The sequence below is a fragment of the Lissotriton vulgaris genome, chromosome 6 (assembly GCF_964263255.1).
Source record: "Lissotriton vulgaris chromosome 6, aLisVul1.2, whole genome shotgun sequence".
Classification (NCBI taxonomy): domain Eukaryota; kingdom Metazoa; phylum Chordata; class Amphibia; order Caudata; family Salamandridae; genus Lissotriton; species Lissotriton vulgaris.
The window spans coordinates 161778349-161805171 of NC_141694.1; the positions used below are offsets into that span (position 1 = coordinate 161778349).

The following is a 26823-nucleotide window of genomic DNA, read 5'->3' on the forward strand; positions in this document are numbered from 1 at the left end:
TTTTTCATCCATTTGGCGACGGCTTCCATGCCTTCTCGAAAATGTTTGTCTGGCGGTGTTGGGTTCGTTGGATAGGGAGAGGATGAGTTGGGTGTCGTCTGCGTATGACACAATGTTGAATCCGTAGGTTCTGATGATGGGGACGAGCGGAGCCATGTAGATGTTGAAGAGCGGAAGGCTGAGGGATGACCACTGGGGGACTCCGCAGGTGGTTGGTGTAGGGTCCGAGAGGAAAGGGGGCGTCTGACCCTCTGTGTTCTGCCAGAGAGGAAGGAGCCGATTGTCACCCCGATGGTAGGCCCTGGACAACCCTGAGAAAAGGGTGCAAGGATTTTTTAAATTAAGACATGCACTTTAAAGTTTTATGTGTCCTGGTAGTGAAAAAAACTTAAATTCATTTTTAACTACTACAAGGTGACCTCTCGCAAAAGATAACATTGGAGTTAGCTTATTACATTTTATAAGTGTAACTTTCAAGTGGGAACAGGTAGCCCTTCATGTTTGGTGTCCCTGCACTCACAATTTGAAATCCTAAGCTATGGTGAAGTCTGGTTTTAAATAAATCTGGGCAGAAAACTCCGATCCGCTCGTGGAGTTTGCAGAGTTTTCCACACTATGCGTTACACGGAGCTCGCGAAGTTCCGAAAAATGGTTTTTCCCTCACTGACGTTTGTCAACATCAAGTTGGTGAGCGCGAGCGAGGATAATCCACGTCCTGGTGAGATTTTTCCTCCTTCGTTAGTCAACATCAAGTTGGTGAGCGAAAGCATGGAAAATCAACCTCCTGGCGAGATTTCTCAATGTGGGCGGCCAGATTTCTCATTGTGAGTAGTCGCGTATGCTTGTGTATGCTCGTGACCTCTCGCGTTGAGAAAACATCCGCTCGTGTTGAAAAAGCTGCTGCTCAAGTAAAAATCTACTCGAGTGGCAGAAAGGAAGTAGCGCCCATTCGCGATGTGCATGGTGCCGTTTGCGATGATTGCACAGAGCGGACAAGCACCTGGCAATGAAATACACAACAAACTGCATTTATCTAATGCACTCCCCTGCTTGCGGAACTCTGTGTAGCGCGTAAGAGGTTTTTTCGCACTTCACGGAGTTCCGCGTAGTGGAACACTGCAAACTCCACCCAGGCTTAGTTTTAAATTGCAGTTCTGAAAATACGACCTTTTTAAAGTTGGCATTTTCCTACCTTAGCCATTTTGTGCATGCAGCCTGTCTCTGGGCCACATGACTGGGTGTAATTGGCGGTTACCGCTTTGTGCATTCCTCCTAGACAGTCACACACAGTAGGGGGTTTAGGTGCAACTGGATGGCCCATCACTGGCGAGATGGGCGGGAGGAGCCAGGCCCAGCCCCACTTACACTTAAATCGGCTGTGCCTTATCTCCACACAAAGGGCTTCATATCACCTGTAGTTAGCCTCAAGCCAGGGTCAAGAAAGGCAGGGCATCTGTACACTTCAAATTACCAACTGTGCATAAAAGAAGGACCTCAGACACCAACTCTTCAGTACACTTCTGGATTTGTGGATAGTCTGCCAGGAGGAAGGACTGCTGTGCTGCTGAAAGAGTGCCACTCTGCTGGACTGCTGCTCTGAAGGAACTGTTGCCCTGCTGTGCTGAACTGCTGACCTGTTTCTTGGGGAAGTAGGACTGGAGCTGCAACTATATCTTAAACGCAGGACCCCAGAGTGACTCCAAGGGCTACAGTGCCGACCTCCTTATCTGAGCCTTTGGCATATAAAAGTCTCCCCAACATCCTGAACCAGCCCCTAGACCCAGCTGCAGAGAATTTCTGATCACCAAGTGGTTCCTCTCAGTTCCTGGACCCTTGGTGTGGCTCATGGGTGCTGAAATCAAGTTTTTGAGCTTTTCGCGATTGCAGAACAACCGATTTGCATCGAGAGCTCACCGCTCGCACCCCAAATCAGCGCAAAGCTCCACCAGCCCAACCATTCACACTGCAGCATTGACTGGTTGTGAGGAATATCTCTGTGAAGCCACGCACGAAGCCAGCCGACTCCTCGCACTTCGCTGACAGCCTCCTGCGACTCTCTCCCTGCTCCTCGTGGTTCACCTCAATGCAACCGAGGCTCGTTTAATGAACTTGAGAAGGTAAATTTCTAAAGACTTTGCAAGGTAAACTTGAGAAGGTAAACTTCAGCAGGCCTAACCTGGTAACTGTATCCGACCTGCGCTCCATTGCAGTCTGACTGAAAGTGTGACTTGACCAGGTCCAGTGTGACCAGAAGTCTCCGGGTGGCGCTTTATGCTTTTTTGGTGATATTTGACATGTTAAAAAATTCATAACTCTGGTCCTACTGAGTGGATTTTTTACATTGTTTTGGTTTTGGTTCATTTATTAAATGTTGCTCTATTTTGCAAACTTGGAGTGGGATATGTTTGTGTGGTGTTTCACTGTGTTACTGTTTGAAATGTTGCACAAATACTTTACCCGTTGCCTCTAAGTTAAACCTGACTGCTCTGTGCCAAGCTACCAGGGGGGTGAGCACTGGTTAATTTGGGATTGCTTGGGCCTCACCCTAACAAGGATTGTGGTTGCTGCAACCCAGTCAACCAACAACCCAAATTTCTCACATTGTTGATCAGCGGTGAGAATAGAACTTGTGTTTGTCCAGTGTCATACAGTGATTTGGTGTACACTACCATCCCATATCTAAGAACAGTTCGAGTTTAGATTCTTTTTGATTGGCTTCTTTTTGTTTTTTGCAAATTATTTCTCTGTCTAAAACCACACCTACAAAGATGGAATTAAAGCTGACCAACATAAATACCTACACTGTGGCCCAGCTCAATGAGTTTTGCGAGGACTTCCAACAAAGAGCACCACTAGGAAGGTGGAGCTCCAGGAGGCGCTGGGGGTGGAAGCTCACCATTCAGTGGTGGGAGCCACAGAAGGGGATGATGCGCTGGAAGGACATGGATCGGACCTCCCTGAGATTCAACCTTCACCAGAAGGGAATGACTTGGCCCCTGAAGTGGAACCCCCTGCCAGGGAGCAGTGTGTCTTTTCTCAGCCCATCCCCAGAGGACCAGGCAGAAAGGAGGGAGGAGAGAGAGTTATGGCTAGATATGGCCAGACTCAGGATGCAAGAAAAGAAACGTGTCATGGAAGCAGCAAAGGAGAAGACTGAGGCTGAGAGGGCCTTGGCAAAGGAGAAGGCTAAAAGAGCCTTGGAGTAGAGAAGACTAGCCTTGGAGGAAAGGATAATGGCGCATGAGCTAAGACTCAGCAATAATGGTGGCAGCATACCTACAATGTCCTCTAGAGACAAGAGGGTTCATATCAGTAAAGTTCTGGTGCCTGACTTTGTTGTGAGGAATGACAGTGACAAATGGTTTGAAGCTAATGAAGTGGCTCTACAGATTCATGGGATCCCTGAGGACGGTTAGAGGGCTAGTCTGTGAAAGCAAATCTCTAGCGAGGGAAGGGACACCCTACTGGTCTTAGAGAAGGGAGACAGGATGACGTATCCCCCCATGAAGGAAGTCCTTGTCAGAAAATTCGATCTTACCCCACAGAAGTACACACAGAAGTTCAGGGACAGCCAGAAGCTACCCCAGCAGTCCTGGCACTGGTTGAAGGGCTGCGAGTGAATGATTACAAATAGGTGTATGACCTGTTTGCAAGAGAGCACATGTTCAATAAATGTTTTCCAGAGCTGTACCAACACTTGATTGATAGTAAGCTCAATGGCCCCAGAGAGCTTGCTAAGGAGGCGGACCGCTGACTCAGCATCAGGTTTCACTGGAAGGAATCTGGGGGGTTATCACAAGGGTGGGAAGTGTCCCCATCAAAAGAAGGGGCTGGGGGCAAACATAAAAATAAGAAGTTCTCTAAAGGTACTGTTATACTTAGCTTTGTCTTTTCCCTGCTACTCAGCTGGTGTGGCTCTTGGAATGTCTGATGTCATTGTAGAATCCTGTGTGCCTGGCTTAGGTGGGGTGGCAGTTGATGGCAGGCAGGCTGAGTGGCAGGGAGGCCACTCCTGGTGGGGTTATATTTATATTCTTCTTAATTTAACAACTTAATCTGAACGTAACGAAACCTAATTAAACCTACATGATAATTATACTTGACCCATGGTCTTTTTTCAAGTACAACATTTTTGGCGACGTTTGGTGAACCATAAAAGAACCAACAGCGTGCAAGCATGTGGAAGTAAGATGGAACAAGGGAATGAGAAGAGTCTGTGTTTGAAGTAAATGCTTTGAAAAAAAGGTACGAGGTATCAACAAAGACAAGAGTAACTGGAACCATTGAAACTTACAGCTGTGAGGAATAAAAGGAGGAGCTTTAAGAAAGTGAGCATCTTACAGACGGAGAAACGCCTTGCAAAGAAAACCCCACCAGTGTCCGAAGTGATCAGGACACCCTGCTGCCCAAGGCGTTTGACACCGTTGAGAAAAGAGACTCCCGGTAAGCAGCTGTGAATGTGCTTATAGTAGTAAATGGAAGCGCTGTGTGACACTATATTGAGGAGTTTATGACACTTGAGCAGAGCAGAACTGTGACCAGCAAGCTTGGAATGTCTGATGTCATTGTAGAATCCTGTGTGCCTGGCTTAGGTGGGGTGGCAGTTGATGGCAGGCAGGCTGAGTGGCAGGGACCTAATTAAACCTACATGATAATTATACTTGACCCATGGTCTTCTTTCAAGTACAACAGGTACCCAAACTAGTTCCACAGGTCAGGGCCCTCAATCCCCACCTGAGCAGAAAAAGATAGGGCTCCCGGATACAAAGTCTTCAGGGAAGGTACCCGTCAGTTCTATGATTGTCAACAGTTTGGGTACTGTAAAGGGGATAGCAAGTGTCCCAAGCAAGCACAACCCGCTAGTGGTGGGCAGACACTGGGGTTGGTTAGTGTAGCACCCAAATAGTGTGGGGAAAAAGAGTAGAGGTTACCCTAGTTTCCCTGAGTTGCGAAGAGATTATGCGGATATCTTACATACCTAGTAACACTAGGAAATACAGGCAGTGGGTCGCCATCAATGGGCATAGTATGGAGGCTCTGAGAGACACTGGAGCCAGCATGACAATGGTCAGATGTCATCTGGTGACTTCAGAGCATGTAGTCAACCATCAGAGTGACTACCCAGTGGCTCTGGTTCTCTTTGAGTGGTGATGGCTCAGGTTCTTTGAGAGTAGCTGTGAGTCTGTCCATGCCTATGTATTGTCTGTTTGCAATGACATTGAGCACACCATTTGGAAGAAGGTGGAACTCTGGGCCCCCTTGGAGATGTTAGAGTTGCCGGTGTGGGTGTGACTGACCATGCATCCATGGCTTCCTGAGAGGGTAGTCAGGAGGAGCTGGAGCCTGGAAGAATGGCCCAGTCGCCTCCCAAAAACCTGAAATTCCCACAGTGCCGGGAGGAGGCTGAACCTGAGGGGGATTCCCTGAAGTCTTCAGGAGGGTATGTTACCGCCCTGGAGATCCTGCCAGAGCTGGCCAGCTTGCAGTAGGAAAGGGGTCCCACTAGGGAGAATTTCTTCAAAGCGCAGAGTGCCCTACTCTTGTGGGCCTATGGCAGCAAACCAAGGCCTTGGCAGATGGCAATACCTCTAGTGATCACCTGATTTAATGGGAGAATGGCCTCCTGTATAGCAAGCCTAAGGTTCTTAAGCCTAGAGCAACACATGTTGGTGGTCCCACAGTGCTACAGGGCCTTCCTCCTGGAGCTGGTTCATGTTGTACCCCCAGCTGGTCATTTGGGTAGGACAAGACCTTTGGCAGGCTTGGCACCTACTTTTATTGAACTCAAATGAAGAGGGCATCAGATTCTTTCTGCAGGTCCTGTCCTACCTACCAGGCCAGTGACAAGTAGGAAGGGAAGCACAAGGCTTCCATGCAACTGTTTCCTGTTGTTGGCAGCCCCCTTTAAAAGGGTGGACATCGTCATTGTTGGGCTATCCCTCCAAGGACAGTGACTGCACCAGCTGTGGCCAGGGTACTGATGGGGATCTTTACCCATATGATATTCACAAGAAGGTGATGTCAGTCTGTGGTACTGGTTTCATGTTAACATACATGAAGGCGATGTAGAGTTAATGTGGGGTAACCTATAATGCATTCACTCCTTACCACCTTCAAACTAATGAAAGTATTGAGAGGTTCAACAAGACCCTTAAATGCATGATCACAGGTCTATCAGAGCCTTTGAGGTGGAAGTGGCATGTCTGCTTCCCATGCCTGTTTGAATACTATGAGGGTCCTCAGACGGGGATTGGCTTCAGCCCCTTTGAGCTCCTGTATGGGCACTCCCAGGAAAGCCCCCCCAGGATGGGGTCAACTACTTGCTGGCCCTCCGTCCCCAGATGAAGCACTTCTGGAAGCAAGTTAAGGTGAATCTAGAAAACAGCCACAAGGTCATGAAACAGGGGTATGACCAGAAGCCCACTCTGGTCAAGTTCAGACTGGCCAAAAAGTGTTGGTGATGGAGTCTGTGGAGCCCAGAGCAAACCAATTGGTCTGGGCACTATGAGGTTAAAGAGCACAAGAGTGATGCCACCTACCTGGTGGGCCTCAAAACTCCTAAGTACCCTGTAAGCATTTTGTGCATCAATAGCCTCTTACTCCACTTTGAGAGATGTGAGTTAACTATGCCCCAGGTCACATATAATGGGGTGGAAGAGCAGAGTGAACCTCTTCCGGACCTTCTTTTTTGTAAGATGCAGGATGGGTCAGAGGAGGGTGTAGCCTCTTCCCTACACTGACCTTAGAACAACAGAGGGACTGCCACCAGTTGCTGGGGCAGTTTGCCTCTTTGTTCTCCCTTACCCCAGGACTCACTACATGGTGCACCCATTATATTGGCACTGGGAACAGCACACCAGTGAATAGTAAAATCTGCCTGGTGGTATGTGACACCTTCTGAATGTGAGAGCTACCATTAAGGATGAGGTCTCCAAGGTGCTGGAGTTCGGGGTTATTGAGCTCTGAAGCAGCCCTTGGTCTAGCCTAGTGTCGTTGGTCACCAAGGCTGTCCCTGCAGGTGCTAACCCTGAACTTTGGTTCTGTGTGGATTACTGGGGCCTCAATGCAGTCACCAAGACTGAAGCACTTCCCATCCCCAGAGCTCATGAGCTCAGAGATCGGTTGGGCGTTGGCAGGTTCCTCAGCACAAATGACTTAATGTTTGGGTTCTGGCAGACTGCCTTAACTGAAGTACCCAAAGAGAGGTCTGCATTCTCAACTTCAGAGGGGCACTTCCAGTTATGGGTAATGACCTATGCATTGAAAAAATTCCTTGAAACCTACCAGATGTTGGTCAACCAGGTTTTGGCTGTGTTGGAGAACTTCAGTGCCGCCTATGTAGACATCATTGTGGTCTTCAGTTAAGCTGGGAGAACATTTTGTGCCACCTCAAAGAAATGCTTCACACCCCCTCAGATTTGTGCCACCACAGAGAAGTGCTTCAGAGGGCAGGCCTGACTACCAAGGCCAATAAGTGCCAGATAGGGCAGGGTCAGTGGTCTACTTGGTTCACCAAGTGGAAAGGGGCAAGGTGCAAGCCCTTCAGGCTAAAACACAAACTATTCTGGCTTGGGAACTCCCCCAAGACCCAGATAGAGGTGAGAGCCTTCGTAGGCCTCACTAGCTACTACAGGAGATTTGTCAAGGGGTATGGCACCATTGTTGCACCCTTCACAGAGCTGACTTCCAAGAGGCAGCCACTTTAGAGATTCTGGACAGAGGTGACCAAAACGCTTTTGAACCCTGAAGGTGGCCATGTGCACAACACCTGTTCTCAAGGCCCCTGACATCATTAAGGAGTTCATTGTCCAGATTGATGCATCAAAGCATAGCATAGGGGACGTGTTCTCACAGCTGAATGAAGATGGCCTGGATAAACTTGTAGCCTTCATCAGTAGGAGGTTTCTTCCCGGGGAACAGATGATGTGAATAGAAAGACAAGCCTTTGATGTGGTTTGGGCACTAAAGAAGATGAAGCCATACCTGTTTGGTGCTCACTTCTGGGTTTAAATGGACCATACACTCTTCGGATGGTTAATGCAGATGAGCGGTGAGAATCCCAAACTCAATGAGATGTGACCTATAAATAATTCCTATTAAGCGCCATGAAACCGTTTGGTTAACGCATGCTTAATAAGCACCTTTAACATAACATAACATAACAGAAATGTATGTGACTTTGCCAATGCGATATATCTAATATAGACCTCTATTCTTCATCTTATCTTTGAATAAGTCTTGCTAGTTACAGTGAAGGTTGTGTTGTCCACCATTACAGTAGTGTTGTTCTAGACCTTAACGATTGTTGTGTCACCTATGGAAAATGCTTTGATTCAATCCAAATGTTTACAACATGCAGTTCAGGCGGGGCCCAAACTTCTTAACCAATATATTTCTCTTTGAGACTGTGTCTTTTCTGAGTTATATCCTCTAGAAGACTTCTTTATGATGTCAATAATTGAAACATAGTTTGTGTCGGGTTTAGGGTCTTTCTTACCAGTCTTGAGGTGTTGGGACGGTTCCCGGCTTCGGTTCTTGTAAGTCCTGGTTTGTTCCAGATAGGGGCGACCCCTTCCGGTAGCCACAGTGCTGCAGACAATGAAAGCCTAAGCAGCCAGTTCCCACCAGAAGGACTCCCAAGAGGAAAACCCCGGAGGGAAAAAAGCTCTGATAATGACGGGACTCTAGGACTAAAGGAGAAGACAAGGAGTCAGAAAACACTAGAAGACCAGGAGCCCAAAAGGAACCAGGAGAAAACTAGAAGTCAAGCAGAAGCAGAAGTCGCAATGTAACCAGGAGCGCTAACGGAAGGAAGGGATCACCAAAATAAGAGTCAAGGAGCCAACAGGAGCGAGGACACACCAGCAGGAACAAGGAGTGTTCCAATACAAGTTAGGAAAGGTTCTGATCCCTTATATACAGAAAAACAGGAAGTGGCACACTGGAAGTGAAAAAACAGGAAGAAGAGATGTCACCATCTTGGATAGGGAAAAGAGTGAAGTGCATTACAGAAAGATCACCATGTTAGGAAGGTAAGTAACCCTCCCCTATTGCCTTCTGGGAGCGAGGTGAAGAGGAGAGCAACAGTATAGCCCCCAAGGAAGGGGTATCACCAGACACATTCATCAGGTGAGTGTATTGTCCCAAGGTGCCTCTGGAAGTGGATGGGCCACTGTGCAAGTATGCGGCGTGCCCAAAAGCCAACAGGCGGCGTGGGTGCTTTCTGTGACGCCATTGAAATGGCCACAACGGGCCGCAATGCTGTACTGCGGCACCCCTGAAGAAGAGGGAGGGGTGCCGAAGGTTGTACCGCGTCTGGCAAAGAGCAAACAGGTAGCCCCGCGCGTCCCAAGTCGGCCCGTGGCGTAACAGTTTGTTGTGATTAAAGCATTCGTTATGAAATGTGCTGCAGCAGGAGATATGACGTTTTCGAACTAATGTTACTTTGCTGCTCGATCCTTCACTGCTTGAATTTCTCGTAGTTTATCTGCATACCCAAGCCTAAAGGGCCCTTGTTGAATCATGCCCAATAGCTATTTTAATAAATGATGGTTATGTGTGTATTTGAGATGTGTAAATGAATAATCTGTAATGATACATAAAACTCTACTGCTCATTGATGATCTGTTGACCTCAGTGCGAGTTATTTTTCCAAGTTGGATATATTAAAATATTATATTGTAAATACCACAATATTTGTTGTGGTTGTTGCACAAAGTCACCTGAACACTTGTACGCATCTCAAGGTGACTGGCAGCAGTATATTGAGATTCAAAAGTTCTTAAGGATGACGTTTTATGAGAACATAGGGGCATATTACCAAGCAATAGCGATAATTATCGCTATTGCTTTGTTAGAGACAAAAATTTACCGCTGGGCTGCGGAGATTTTTATCGCAGATAAACCTTGGTATTACCAAGGTTTATCACAAATGCGATAAAAATCGGCCGCAATGCATGAATATTGCTGAAAAGTCAGCGATATTCATGCATTACCGAGCGAATGCTCTTAGCCATGGTATCCACCTCCCAATGGATAACATGGCTAAGAACTGCTCCGGGCAGGTGTTAGTTTTTGGAGATTTTCGCGCTTAGCGCGAATATCTCCAAAAGTTGGTAATAGGAGATAGCGATGTTAGCGACTGTCTCCAGTCGCTAACATCTTGGCACACCCGCTTTGCATGTCATTAGTGATAAATATCACAGACATGCAAAGTGGGGCCCAAGATGGTCGCTATCTCCTTCTAGCTGTCGCTAACTGGTGTTAGCGACAGCTAGGTAATAGGGAGATCATTTTATCTCCGCTTTCTTGGCTTCGAAAGCCAAAAAAGCGGAGATAAACCCCCTTGATAATATGCCCCGTAATCCATTCTTTGTAGTTTGGAACAGTTCGTTACAAACATCACAGTAACTGTAATCATTGTAATGAACACACACAGCGTATTTGTTGTGTTACTTAGTTTCATAGTGTGATCCATTGGGGGTTATTAATGGTTGTGCGACTGCCCATTTAGTGCTGCACAATGTTACACCCTTTTGCTCCTCAGTGGAGAGCCTTTTATAATGGATAGTAAATAAACGAAATGTTTAACACTGCCAGTGCGGTTAGTATTCTACAGGACTTTTGCTGTTTGGTTACTGTTATTTTTATCTTTATATAAGAGGCTATTAAATGTTGTTCTTTAAACTAAGTAGTCCGTTCACACATAACTTGTAATAATTGGGTTATTCTGTATCTAGTCACAATCTTCACATCACCTCTTTTTTACTAATTCTTGGCTGCTTATCCAAGCTATCCTGGAGAGTCCGAGAGGCTTCAGGGGCTGCCTGAACTCCACAAACAGGGGCCTCATTTATGAGAAATGACGCATCGCTGCTTGAAAGCAGCGATGCGTCACTTCTCAGTGTGCACTCCTTGCGACATACCTGATTCATCATATTTAATGTATGACGCATCATAACGCAAGGAGTTACAGATACGTCAGTATTTCTGACGTATCTGTAAGCGCAAAAGTGACGCTTTGCTGGAGTGTGTCACAAAAGTGACGCAACTTCAGCAATGCGTTCTTTCACATGGGGCAAGCTCCATGTGAAAGGGCCTGTGTCAGTCCTACGCCTGCTGTGAGGCAGGCGCAAGATTTTGACGCAACAGCGTCCTAGATGTGACGCAGTGAAATCTCATAGATTTCACTACGTCACTTCTACGAGGCTCTTTGCGGGGGAATGCCCCCCCCTTGCATACATTATACCTGACGCAGGTATAATGTAGCGCAGAGGTTTACAAAGTGACGCATCTGCTTAGATGCGTCACTTTGTAAATAGTGCGCAACAGGAGGCATGTTTTACGCCGCCGATGCGTCACAAAAAGTGACGCATCGGAAGCGCAAAACTGACGCAAGGCCTCATAAATGAGGCCAGGATTTAACATCCTGCTCAGTGGCAAACACATGAAGTCCTAGTCTTGGATAGTACTAGGGAGCCCTTCCAATTTCATGGATGTGAGAAAAGCTTACCGTTTTATAAAAGCCATTCCTTTAACAATACCAATGACGCGTTGATTACAGGAGGAAAATATGTATTATTTTGGACTAGAACATTCCACAAAGTCCGTGGCCCTAAGTATGTTTAGTTTTATTTTTTTATTGGATCATCAACGTGGAATGCACCTGTTGACTTTTCATTTCTGTAATATTTTTCGTAGTTTTGGGTGGTCGGCCGCTTGTGACCAGCTTCTGTGGAAATAGAAACAAAGCATATTTTTTAGATGTTCTTGTAGAAAATAATTTTCAATAGACCAATATATATTACTTATTTCCCCACTAGATGGCAGCAAGTGAATGATTCTTGAAAGGAGAAATGTTCTCGTTAAAAAATGTGTTTGATATCCGCACTGGAGGAACAGGAAATTGAGGTTCCGAATCTGCCTAATATACAAACTTGACTAAATCTGCCTATATTCATGCAGACTATGTATGTGTGAGACATGTGTATGTATGTATGACACATTTGTATGTGTATATCAGACTGAAATTTTCACCTAACAATGAGGACACTTTGACCTTTTGTTTTTTTCAATGAATTTCTAAAGTTCTTTTTAAAAGACAAAATCAGATCTTATTATCACACCTAACTATAAAGTCACTTTCACCTTTTTTTTTACATAAAATAATATTATATTACTGACGGAGTACTGGCCAGTCTTACCATTTGCCCTGCTAGGAACCTTTGATAGTTGCCTGAGAGGTAAAGGGGAGTTAACATCAACCAAACAATTCAATTTACAGTGTAACGTGTTTAGTTGCACATTAAGGACCCAATATCGATAAGTAAAGTTAAAGGAGTTCATAATAAATTAAGGCCAAACTGACGTATATGAATCTCAAAAGCATGTTGTAAGGATACAAAATCTCCACGGGTATGCCATAGCGCAACTGTAATGTATTCTTAGAAGCAAAAAGCATACAAGGAATTCAGCTGCGGCAATGCTGAAGATAAGGAATAGAACTTGATGGCCAGAGCAGAGGTTTGATTCTCCCATCTATACATCAGTAAATCGAAAGTCGCCTAAACAAGTTCTAAACTAAAGTTGAAAAAAACTAGGGAACCTAGTTAAATCAGGAAAAGCAGGAAGGTGCCAGCACAGTGGAGACTTCAGTTGAAGTTCTCCAAATCGAGGCAAAGTATAGCCACAGAATGGAAATATGAGCAGAGAGTTCTAAACATCGCAGAGTCCAAAGGGCATCTGCCAAAAGACTAAAGTATGACCATCAATGAAACCCACAAAACATTTGAGATTTTTTTTTTTTATGTCTTCTTATATAGTGCTCGAATCACCGGGAGGCATCTCGGCGCTTGTATTGGGAACCCGTCCTGGCTTTTCCCTGTGAGATAGCCCCTACAGGGCATCCCCAAGGTAAAAGCCAGGCATCCCGCCGCAGGGGACCGTTGTGGAGATTAAGCAAGCTTAATGCCCAGAGTTGCAGAGTGTGAACCGGTGATTCGAGTGGGCACTGAAGCGAGAATTATCAAGTCTGTGGACATTTGGGCTGAAGACGCTGCCGCGTCGGGAATTGAACCCTGGTCCTGGGTCTGACCTCTGCTGCAGGGTTTGCCTGCTCTAACCAGTGAGCCACACTTCTCCACCGATTTCAGTTATCACCTCCAGTAGATTTCCACCTTCTCACAGTAGAAATTGGCAACTTCCTTCAGTTTACCCATCCTACAGTTGGAACATCTGGACGGCCTTTGATGTCTCCCTGCTCCTGACACAACATGAATAGAAGTAATCTCTTGGTGTGTTGGCACCTCTTATTCTTGCCAAAAGTTCACCTCCCGTTCCTCACTATCTCTAATACAAAATATGCCTTTTACTGACTATGAGATCATGTTAACGCACCTCAAATGGAAAGAACGTTGCAGTGCAAGCAAAACTTTCACATTGAAGATTAAACATTGAAGATAAAATGTTTAAGCTTAAGTCTTTGGTTAAGCTAACTTAATAAAAAAGTGTACATGGTAAATAAATATTTTTATTTGTACCTACAATTATAGAATAATTGCAACCATTAATACATGAATACATGAGTACATAAAATTAAATTTCTGTAAAAGCAATATAACTCGAAATGCACAAGTGTAAAAGTGAATGAGAACTACAAATTGTAACATCATAATGAAGGTATTAGAACACACACTTATATGAATGTGTACATTCCAACAGTATGTTTAATGCTTCATTCTTCATTAATAGGATTAAGGCACACCAAGAATATGGTGCTATGTTCACGTAAATATGACAGTTCTGCAAAGTGCAAGAGTGGAGCTAAAACGACGCTGCTACATTACCATACGTAAATCCAACCCCGCTGAGCATTGCCGAAGTGGGGGGTTGGCGGTGGGGGCTGGTTTGTAGCCAAAGTCTTGCAGGCAGCCAGCTCCCTTCGGGGGAAGGGGATTGTATGGCCCACCCTTTCCCAAGCAATATTGCCCTGGGGACCCCATCCCCTGGGGCCAAAAACATTATATTAGGGGAGTGGGGTGCACTGCTCCCAACCCTGGCCCAAAATTGGACCCAGGGACCCCATTCCCACAGGGCCATAGAGTAATTATAGGGGAGAGGCCCATCCTTGAGCCTTATGAGGCTTCAGGGACCCCATCCCCTTGGGCCTAACATATTTATATTAAAGAAGGGGGTAATGTGACCCCCTTCCCCGAGACCAAATGTCCTCCAGGGACCACATCCCTTGGGACCATACAGACTACAAGGATGGGGTCCCCGGAGTCTCTTAAGACAATGGCACTCCTTCCATATTATTACTACTAGGGGTTTGCTAATACTGCACAGACCTGTATTGCTGTGCCTCTTGTACAAGTCTACCCACGCTATGTACCAAGCCTGAGGACTGGATAGTTCAATGAGGACATGCTGCGATCTACTCTCCCACCACTCCTATATTTTATGTGCAGAGATGTCCGCCCGAATGCTGAGATTGCCACAGACATACATGTACATTTTAGTAGTAAATGTGGGAGGACAGGGAAGTGAATTGGCTTTAAAGAATTCAGTGGAAATCAAAGGAAGTTACTTTTTGGGTATTTAACCCAGACTAGTCAAGTCACAGCCTTTTCCTCTAGTATCTGCAAGAAGGAGGGGTGTTATGGAGACCCAAAAGGGAAGCAAAAGCCCAGGAAAGGGAGATTCTTCCTTTCTTGGGTATCTCGCTACCAGCTGGGGGGTGAGATCTATTGGGAAAAATAGGTCAGGAAGGGGACAAGGTCCGTATCTCAATCTTTCATAACGTCTTGTCTATTTCATTTGCCCTCAGGAACACCTTGGATGCTTTGGATGAGCCTAGTAAATCACACTATTGTCACATACCTATAAATTGGATACTAAAAAGATTCCTGTGCTGTAATAATCATACACTACACACATTCTCCATTTTCACCGTTACACCCATATACATTTGATAAATATATATAGGGGACCTGTATCCCTGTGGATTGAACAAAAACCCCAGTTGCATGGCACTGTAATAGTATTTTAGATAGGAGTAGCTAGCATGGAATTATTATGGTTAAATGCAATGGGTACAAAAGACAGTCTTGCAAGTCTAATAAGTTGCTACCATCACTGTCAATCCTCTACCGCTTGGTGAGCTGATGATAGTAACACTTGAAAAAGGAAGGGTACATTTGGTGTGCACCTTCAAATCACAGTGCCACTCTGGGTCACAAGCAAGCACTTAGTGTACATAAATAATAATCATGTGTGCTCATCAGTGGCTTGGGGTATTGCTAGACTATGTAGGAGAGGTTGGTGGAAGTGTATGACGGAGTAATCCATTCATATGAGGGGAGTGCTGTGGCTCACTTTAACCTTGTCATTAGAGGAGAAGATGGGGTCCAGGATGTGTCCAGAGATATAGTTAGGGCCTTTTACGAGCTGGGTGGGGGCGAAGTTCTGTAGATTTTCAAGCCAGTCCGTGGAGTTGGATCCGTGGGGTCCATGGGGTCATTGAGATGAAAGTTGAGATCAACTAGAAGTATGAAGTCTGTGGTGCCCATGGTGAGGGGTATGGTGAGAAGGTTGCTGAAGTGGGTGTGAGGTTCTGATACCAGTAGGCGAGGTGCCTTTGAAAGTGGTTTTACTGTCCATCTGAAGCTTGAAGTGAATGTGTTCCATAGAAGTTGCCTCTGGGTCAGTGTAAGAGGTACAATTGATGGTGACTCTGTGGATGATGGTGAGTCCTCCTCCAGGTTTATGGTGTTGTTCCTGGTGCAGGAGTTTGTATCCAATAATGGCTGCGGTGTTGTCTGGCTGTGGGGTTGAGCCAGGTTTTGGTGAGGAAGTGGAGGTGCAGTGTATGGGAGTCGATGAGGTCCCAAATCAGAATCAGGCCATTTACGACCACAAAAAGGTTTTTTTGGTTGTATGAAACACAAATTACTTAATCATTACAAAATCGATATTTGGAAGGGGCGTGTTTAGTCAGAATACTGATTCGGAATAGAAGTTATTAATGTTTTGCAACTGAAATGCGGTCATGCCTTTTTAGGCATTTTAAGGGCTTTTAATCGTTTTTAGGCTTGGGGATGGGGGCCGCAATGCTCCCCTCATATTCATGAAAATATTGGCACAGGGGATCAGGTCCCCATGAGCCTCTTAGAGGCTTGGGGAGGGAGGCCATTCACCCCCACCACATAAGTTCTGAAAAAGTTTTTCGGTCCCTTCCCCCCACACCATGTCTAAGGGGACAGTTGATTCCTACCCTGCACATTTATATTTTTCTTAGGGCTCGGGATTGAGTCCTAAGAAATAATTGACATGGTGGCAGCCAGTCAGAGCTCAGCATAGGGGCTGTTGGCTCACCGGATCCTCAGTGGCATGAAATATGCAATGTTTTGAACCAATATTTGCTCCTAAACTACTGAACACATTTAGACCAAATCACAAAAATCACTCCTTTCTGCCAAATTTTGTTTAAGCCATTTAGTGGATTGGGCTGTAGTTCTGTTTAAAGTTCCTATGGAAACAAAGAATTTGGAAAATGTGTTTTACAACCTTCCCTTTTTCTCAGCCTCTGTATAAGGGATCACCCCGAAACTTTCCAGGAAGGAGCTGAGGTTAAAAAAGTTTTGGAAAGTTTTGTGAAGATTCGACAAACTGCACTAAAGATATAAGCAAGCGAAAACATGCCTTTCCTATGGAAACATGATTTACAACACTTTTGTAAATCTGGGAATGTGTCAGGTTCCATGGATGGTGTGTGCGAACATCCACAGCAACACCCATGAAAAGCCTCTTTTCACACAAAGTATTGTGTGAAAGGGGCCCATATTTAGAAGGCCATGAAAAGTCACGCAGGATGACTTTATGTGGCCTTGTAAATATGGGTAGGCACACTGTGCCTCAGGTGCATCTGACGCACTGGCAGTGCAATGGGTTGTAAATGAGGCCCTTTATCTCTAAACCTTTAGGTGAAAGCCCGAGTATTAATAACCATATAATGGTTCTATATATTACAGGTCATTTTATGTGAGGTCACAGAAATGGAAAAGTTTCTAGACTTGCCAAGTCCGTGTAATAGTGAACGTTTTATTGATGAAATCATGTTCCTGTTAATTTATTAACAACTTTTCGGATCATTTGCTGATGATAGCAATTATTGTAATATTTGCTTATCAAATGTTTTTACTGAATGTTTATTTTAATTGTGTTAATTGTATTTTATCTTTCGACAAGAAATATGGATGCCAAACTGTATCTACAATAAGACTTGTAATTAAATTATGACAGCAGCTTATATGTCACAGACATTAACATATATGAACTTATCTTACAAACTATCAGATTGAAATTTTCATTGACCTAAAATGTCTGTATGCGGCATTATAGAGACATTCCCTATGATAACCTCCACAGCAAAGGCATATGGGCTTTACTTAGCTTTGGTTATGCTAATTTTCACAGACAAACATCCTTTTTTACATCTCATTGATTAACCAGAAATACCTTAGGAGTTGGTGTCTCAAGCTTGATTATCCCAAATTGTCAAAAAGTACATATAATGATAGCCAGAGAATTGACGAGAAGTAGCAAATTAGTCAATGAACTAGAATATTTTTTCAGTAAATTGTATTCTCTTATAGGTTTCTTCTCTGTTTCAGATTTGTTAGGTTTTCTGTGTAGCTTCACAGAAGATGTGACTGACAGCTGCCAAGGACCCCAAAACACATATATCCATTGTGATGTAACTGTAGCAGCCGGCACATCCAGCGTAACTAAAGAGTTTTCTTATGTGCATGCTTGCCATGGCTTGCCATGTACTACATCTTTTAACATGACATTGAATGCACCGCCATCCATCACTGGCCTCTTCTTCAGGTAGGCTATAAGCTTCACATTTTCTGTTTTATTATTTTCCTATTAGTTGAAGCTTAGAAAAAGACAATTTTGCATCCTTCTTTTTATTGCAGAAGAAAATAAAGTTTATCCAAGTGTTTTTTTAATTAGAAAAAAAATAAATTATGAATATTGCCTGAAACTTGACAAATGATGTGTGAATATATACAATGGTTGTTTGTATATCCATGTGAATATGAATGTCTGTGAGTGAAAGAAGAAAAACACACTGTAGCATGTTTTTGATGTTTCAAAAGTATTGATTCATGTTAAACCTTTTTGCGAATAACGCCATTACAGGAAAAAAATGGGAATGCCCTGATCTTGTCAATAAGGATGGTGCATTTTTTAAAACAACACCAAAACTATGACTATTCCTTCACCCCACCATCACCTTTGATAGATAAGATTGATGCTTATCACTGTTTAATCCTCTTTGTTTTCACTATTAAAATGTGATCCAATCAAGACATGTTTCAATTGGTCCTACACTCTCTCTATAATATGCATAAACACTGCCCTCCTGCGTTATCAAAAGACATTATGAGGAGTCAAGGAACCAAAATCTTAATTTCGCTTCCAAAATGTAGAAATTTGAAAATGAAAAGGTGAATTTAAGTACTAATGAAGAAAAATAAAGAAATTAGCATCATGTAAAAAAATATTAAAATAGCACCATGATTTAATTGAGGAAACAGTTGAACTTAATATTAGTGCAAGGGTAATAAATAGATTTAGGCTTAGGGGTAATCGTTGGAAAAGGAAATGGGTAATTGTAGCCCTGAGTCCTAGTAATGGTTAGGTAGAACCATTGCCAAATTTAGGATCAATATCATATTTCCTCCATGATGGTATTTTTTTTTTGTAATCATTGTTAACATAATACAAAAATAAAAACGGGTATTTTTTGCGTTATCTCATTCTTGATTTATTTTCTCATAGATCCTCTTTCATTTGTTTATTGAGAAAGACCTTCCCTTTCTCTTAAGTAGTCTTCACATTTCTCTTACTAGATGTTTATTGTCAGTCAGTACAACCTTATTGGATCATGAGTTTGATCTTTTAAATGTAATGTACTCCCTCTCTCTCATCTTCTCTGGTTCTGTTCTCTCCATTTCCCATCACTTTTCCATGTCATTCCCACATGGTTTTATTTGTTGCTCTCCCCGTGGTTGGGTATGGATGTCTTGCTATTGATGATCATCCATCTCTCCTGTACCCATGATGGATAAACATGACATTGCCACAGTTGTTATTTTTGGAGTTCTTGATACCAATAAAATCATTGCAACAAAGAAAAATAAATGTGATTAAAAGGTTAATACATAGAATCATAAATAATGGTATACCCAGTCTGAGATTTGTGCACTCATCTTAGTTTGAAAATAGAGCTAATTGATGACATGGATGAATTTTCTGAGTGTGCTTGTTGCTGATAATAGGTTTGGAGTTGGGGAGGTAATGTCAAATTGTTTTATAGCTTCTCTTGGAGGCCTTGTGCTTGTGTCACAGAAAATGCAGACATCTTAAACCTATAGATGTTATTTTCTGCAGTTATATGCATTATTGTGGAGTCTACAGATGCACACTTGCAAAACCATACTTAGTCATCTGATTAACAGCAGGTGACTCTCCATCCTCATCCTCAGCAGGTGACTCTCCATCCTCATGTCCTCAGCAGGTGACTCTCCATCCTCATCCTCAGCAGGTGACTCTCCATCCTCATGTCTCCCCCTCCAGTTCCCTTGTGTGTGGGGTTCCTCAGGGCTCGGCTCTGAGCCCAACGCTTTTTAATGTGTACCTCACTCCCCTTACAGCCATCGTTGAGCAATATGGGGTTACGGTTGTCTCATATGCCAACGTCTCCTTTAGAGAACACAGCGAGACAGCCTTCGCCAGTTTTAAGCAGCTTCTTCTTTATATCTCGTCATGGATGATGGATAGCTGCTTAAAATTAAACACAGATAAAACAGAGGTCCTGTTTTTTAATCAATCCACCACCCCCCATTCGGAACTCTGGTGGCCATCTGAGTTAAATCCACCTCCTCTTCCAGTGGCTTCTGCCAGGAATTTGGGGTTCAAGTTTGACTCACAACTTACTGGCAAAGCGCAAATCTCTCATGTTTCCTCATTGTGTTTGTGGAAGTTGAAGGCTCCGAGGAGATTCCTTCACTTCCTGCCTATGGACTGTAGAAAGACCGTCATGGTACATGCATTAGTCACTTATCAGCTTGACTACGCTAATCGCCTTTACCTGGGTCTTCCTGAGTATTTGGTCAGGAAGCTACAGAATATTCAAAATACGTCAGCAAGGCTTATTAGGAACGTGACATTGTGACATCACATTACCCACTATCTGCGTAGTCTACACTGGTTGCCTGTAAAAAGAAGGATAGATTATAAAGCACTGACCCTGATGCATAGAGCAATTAGAGATACTGGTCCTCAATATTTGAAGCAAAGACTTCAGAAATACAGCCAGAATAGAGTACTTAGATTGAAGGACAAGAAACTACTGGTTATCCCTCGTTTTGCAAAGGCCAGGATCGGTGACCATGCCTTCTCGGTGAAAAGTGCTACACTATGGAGCTCTATGCCTGAGCATTTGATGAAGACCAAGTTGGAATCTTTGTTTAAGAAAGCTTTAAAAACCTGGCGGGCTCTTTAGCCTCCCCTAGAGCCCATGGCCTAGTCTCGGCCTCTCCCTAAAGGTCAAATGCACTGTCAGCGCCAGGACACTTCCGTTGGAGGTAGCTGTGCGCTCTATAAGCTTTAATAATAATAATTAACACAGAACTATCTGCACCACGAAGTATAATGGAGTTTTGTACATAGAATTTAAAAGATGCAAGGTCTCCATCTACCACGTTGCTATTGGGCTTTACGAAATGTAGCCTTCCAGAAACCATACACTAGGTATGTTCTGTTTTTCCTGATGGTTGGTAAAAAGGTCTAAATCATTAATCTTCTCTTTTGCATTTTATAACCATATGTGGCAAATGATGCTTACTCAACAACTGACTGACACATCTACTTAAGTGTAATTGGCCGTAAAATCGAAATTTTAGCTATATATCAAATTACTATGAGCAAATTGAATATCATCAGGAATTAAGTTATTTGTTTATCAAGGTGCAGATTTGTGGCAAGATTCTTGATGGAAATAGAAAAGGGGTTGGTGATATGTTTTTTAAATGCATTTAGCAAATGACTTTTACAACAGAAATTGAATACTATAACTATTTCAATAAAATATATTAAATAAAGATATAGACCACAATTGCTCTTGTGTCTTGTGAGCATTTGTGGGGTGGAGAAAGATTTCATCCATGCCTAGGACCTCTTCTGATTTCAACAGTTCACACAAAAGTGCATCTGTGTCTTTTTGATGGGAGCTTTCACTAACATGGGAAAACTGCGCTATAAGTCACAGGATGCCATATGTGTCGATACATAAATATTAGGTGAATTAATCACCTGTTTACTGCTTTGAATACTAAAGTCTCAGGTTAGGGACCGGGACAACATGGCTGCTCTTTGAGATGCTTCAGTCCAAGCTGGACCTGTTTTACATTTAAAATAACCAACAACACGCTGCTCCTGGCAGATCGAGCAATGGAGGCATCCTTACTGAACCCCCTGAAGAATGTCTGTGCTCCATTGTAACAGAATTTACCAAGCAGAATTTGCCAATCTGGCCCATTTGAAGAGGTGATAGCTATGTTAATGACCCCTTTGCATTGCCCGATATTTGAACTTGCCACAATACTGGAGTATGCCTTAGGACGAAGAGCCAGTGTGGCTGTGGCATGGATCTTGCCCCGTAAACCATTGCTTCTTTTTTCCTACTCCTAGCAGCCATCCAGATAAGCAGTCTGTGGAGAGTTAATTGGGCCAGCGAGGCTGAAGTTATATAGTGAAGCTGTGTAAGGAAAGACCAGTACATTCAGTGAAACTTCCAATTCCCGTCGGAGCCTCAGGTCAGGCTGCCATCTTGGATAGGTCTTGACATGTATTGATGACATCACAGGCACCTTTGGATGGTGCCATTTCTCCTCTTTGCCACTTCTTCATCTTTAAATAATGGTGGCCAGGTTGAGCCTAAGCACACCCATTGATCTTCAATTGAAATGGTGCAACCTGTGTGATGTATACAACTTCAACTCAGCTTTCCATCGTTGCCGAAGAATGAACCCGGAACTTGTGGTTTGCCATCGAAAGGGCTGCTGCCACGAAGACCATCCACTAGAGACCCTATCTGACCCTTGCCCATCCAAGACCTATCAATCAACAAAGTGCTAATACCCATCCTTAATGGCTCCAACGACTCAGCCACCTTCCTAGGCACCTTGAATCATACCACTGTCAAGAACCTGCTCAAGAAACCATCCGCTGACCCAGCCATGCTCTTCTACTACAGCACCATCTCCTCCTATAATAGCTGCCCAGGTTTTAGCAAAACTAATCAATTGACCATCTCAGCAAACACCTGCTCCTCAAAGCCACTCAGCCCGGATTCAGGCTCCACCACAGTAGAGAAACTGCACTCATTACTACCACATGATCCTTAATAGAAAAGACACAGCAGCATTCATTCTCCTGGACCTCTCAGCAGCATTTGATATGGCCTCATCCCCTCATTCTCATCAGGCGCTTGCACTGCATTTTTCATATACAGAACACAAGATGTCAGCATGGCACCTTGCTCCTCGGAGGTCCGCAAACTCATCTGTGAAGTACCTCAATGTTCATTGCTGAGCCCCACCCTCCTCAACACAAATATGATCCTTTTGGCCAACATCATTTGTGTACACCACTTCATCATAGTCTCCTATGCCAATGACTGGCAAATCATACTTTCCCTCTCAACAAGACCCTCAACACAAGGAAAAGGTTCATAGCCTGCATGACCGAAATTGCTACCTGGATGAATGCCAATTGACAAGACAGAAGCAGTGATCTTCAGCAGAAACACCTCACCATGGAACTCCAACTGGTGGCTGGCTGAACTCTGACCCATACCCACACTCAGCACCCTTGCCAGGAGCCTCAGAATCATCAGCAAAAGCAAACTGGATAAGTCAACGCCCTCATTCCGTCCTGCTTCCACACCCTGAGGATACCAATAAAGATCTTGAATGGCTCTCAAGCAGCACCCAAAAAAATGTCACTCATGCCCTGGCCACCAGAAAGTTGAACTATGCAAACACCCTTTATGTCAGGATCACCAAGCAACTCACCATAAGACTATTACAACCAATCCAGAACTCAGCAGCTAGACTCATCCTCACCCTCCCAGACAAAATAAACATCACACCACACCTGTGGGAGCTCCACTGGCTCTGGATGCACAAACTTTTTCATTTCAAACTCTTTGCACACATAGTCAAGGGTAACCTTAGGCCCAACCTACCTGAACAGTTGCATCTCCTTGCAGCAACCACCCAGACACCTCCGCTCAGCAGGACACCTCACACGCACATCCAGCACCTTCACAGAGCCAGATCAGAAGGACAGGCAATATCGTATATCACTCCTAAAGAATGGAATGGCCTACCACTGCACATCAAGCCTCCTCCTTTCTTCTTGAATACCTCAAGAAGCTGAAAATCTGGCTTTTCCTTTAATCAGCCCACCATAGGCAGGGCTAGACACGCCTTACCTGCTCAGCACCAGGATACCTTCATGGATGCATTATACAAATAAACATAACAAAACATGATATGACATAACAAGCACGTACTGCCTATGAATGTAACAACACATTTGAGACATTGTCGCAGTGTCCAATATTCTCCCAGATCAAGACAATTGCATGAGTTCGCCTGTTCTGGTGTTATTCTCTCCCTTCTTTGCACACCAGTGCTGATGCAGTTAGTCATATGTCTAGGAAAAAAACACATAGGCAACTTTTATTTTCAGAAGTCCTAGCTGAAAAACGTTTGGGGAAAATACCCCGATCCCACTGCAAGAACAATGTCTTCTTTAGCATTAGAGGAGATATTAATTGAACTTAAGATGATTAAACTAGTTGCATCAGTGGAACAAGCGATGACAGGTACTAATAAGGAAATTAAATCTCTCCATGCAAAGTTAACATATTTCAAAACAAGGCTGGATTCTACCGTTAGGAGAGTCACTTACCTTGAGAAAAAAGTCTGGTATACAACAAACTTTTATAATAAAGTGTGGAACCTCCAACAAAAACTAATTGACTACGAAGATCAAAGCAGGTGCAATAGTATTTGTATTTGTGGGGTGCCAGAGGTGGAATAAAGGGACTACATCTCTGTCTTTGTGCAAGATTTCCTAACCAAGCTACTGTCATGTATGTCAAACTCTTTGTTTATTTTGACCAGGGTTCTCCAATCCGGTCCTGGAGGGCCGAATCCATGCCAGAATTTTTGTATATCCCCATTTAGATACATGTAGTTATTTTAAAAATCTGGGATGGATCCGGTCCTCCAGGACCGGTTTGGAGAACCCTGATTTAGACCATAGTCTTTAAACACAATGGGAAACCACAATAGATAAATTACAATTCAATTCATTAAAACTTCCTTATACTATATTCATAATAATGGTACGGAATCCATGGTCTTTCCGCAATAGCAGCAACCTTTTAACCCAATGAAATTCAATATTATATATATTAATCTAAATAAATAAGTAACAGTACAATACATTAAAAATACCTTAACACATGTTTACATATTAAGAATACGATATCCACTTCCTTTCCATATTAGCAAAAACAATTCAACTCATGTCAGTAGTATATACATTAAGCTGAGATATATTGCATAAGCTGGATGAGGGGATCTTAGAAGGCGGGATAGAATTACTAACCCCCCTTCAGTCTATCCCTTAGGAAAATTTTTATGCAATTCAAAGCTACTGTCAATACAATTCACGAGACTCCTTGAATACCAAAGACCACATAGTATTTGGTCTAGGACAACTGGTCAGCAAAACTGGACTATACCTATCATCGCCTGCCTACTACATCATGAACAGGTCAGGCTAATACTACAGACAGCTAAGACTCACGGTCTAATTAATATAACAGCCACAGGAGGATCTCAATTGTAGCTGACTTTGTTCGTGGAACAAACACTATTAGGTTAATATTAATCGCCCTCCGTCCTATCCTGAAAAAATATGAAATACGCCATAGCCTACTTGACCCTATGGTCATGCTGGTTACTCTCTATGGCTAAACAAGGGACTACCGGGATAGCTTGAAAAGGTCTTAGCCAACCGCATATGGAAGAAATTTCTGCTCCATTGCCTAAGAATGATGCTGCCCTACACCTCAAATATGAGATCATATTCAAGACCAGCATTCTCTGGAATGGAATCCCTTGATTTGGGTTCTGTTACATCTAAAAAAAAAAGCTTCATTCAGAGGGAGAAACACCAAAAGTCTCCACTAATCGGGTTAAATCTAGAGCTTTAAAAGATGATGAACACCTTCAGAAGTATAGAGTTTAACCAATGGCCCCACTTCCTTTCTTCTTAAAACCTATATCGCAGACACCTCATGATCGCAGCAGAGTGTAAAACTGTGATGGTTGCTTTAAGAGTCTAAACAGACTGCTAGCTGGCTGTCGCTTAACTCGGAGATAGCTTGCCATTCAGAGTTTTAAAAACTCTTGCTTGTCATACCCGTAGCATTTTTGTTGGATTATCTGAATTTAGAGTGGACATATATCCCTTGTTTAAGCGCTTTCTTGGTAACATTACAGAGTTAACAAAAAAGCAAATCCTGATAGGAGTTGTACCTCTGGGCACAGCGTCGGTAATGCCCAAAAAGGATATAATAAAGTTAATCAAAACAATGAGTTTCGTCCATCATTAATTGTGTTTCATTAAATGGTTTTCAGTTGTCAGGAATTTATTCATTCCAGATTTGATGCAAAAGGTATATCCAAAATGCTTTGTTATGTATCCCTATGCATTTCGGGCCTTCCATAAGCCCTTCTTCAGGGGAATCTCTATAAGAAAAACAAGAATACAGGCTGATAATGGGGAGCATTTCTCCAAAGGATTACAACCGTGTTACAACTGCAGCAATTGCAACAACGCTATGAAAGGAAATATTTTGCACCATCCCATGAAGGGCAACCCAATTAAATTGAAGGTTAATGCTACCTGTAATACCAACAATGTTATCTATTTGCTTAAGTGTCCATGTGGCCTCTGTTATGTAGGCCTCACAGAGCGCAAAATCAGGACACAAATTTTTGAACACAAGAGCAACATCAGGACCAGCAACATGAAATTCACAATTGCAGCACACTTTGCAGAAAACAGACACAACATTGCACAGCTGAAATTCACTGTGCTTGAAAACGTACGACCCACAGAAACCATGAACATAAAAGATAAACTGCTCAAAAGAGAGGATTTTTGAATCAGATACTTATGCACGATGCAACCCACAGGATTAAATGACAGAATGGAATTTCTTTGCTATCTGTGATCATTATCACTCTTCATATGGGAAACAACAGTTACAACGCAACTGTTATATCGGATTACTGTTACAACGCAAATACTACAACGCAGGATCCTGTAAAACGAATGCCTTTACAACGCATGTCATTACATAGCAGATGCTATTACAACGCATGCCATTACAACGTAAGTATAGGTAAGTTTATCTTTTTTAAAACATTTATTTAATTTGGGTTTTGGGGTACAGAGGTATTTTAAGGGTTCAGGGCTAGGTTTGGGTTATGGGGTACAGGGGTATTTTTAGGTTTCAAGGCTAGATTTGGGTTTTGGGGTACAGGGGTATTTTTAGGTTTCAGGGCTAGTTTTGGGTTTTGGGGTACAGGGGTATTTTTAGGTTTCAGGGCTAGGTTTGGGTTTTGGGGTACAGGGGTATTTTTAGGTTTCAGGGCTAGGTTTGCG

The 26823-nt window shown here is 43.4% G+C and overlaps 1 protein-coding gene across 1 annotated transcript in view; it reads left to right on the plus strand.

Annotated features, from left to right (window-relative positions):
• The window catches only part of PKHD1 (PKHD1 ciliary IPT domain containing fibrocystin/polyductin), a 2083594-nt gene that overhangs the window by 791821 nt on the left and 1264950 nt on the right, over positions 1–26823 (plus strand). The window contains exon 34 of the mRNA XM_086926200.1: positions 17670–17886. Within this exon, the coding sequence (XP_086782326.1) occupies positions 17670–17886 (217 nt within the window). The remainder of the gene's footprint in view (positions 1–17669; positions 17887–26823) is intronic.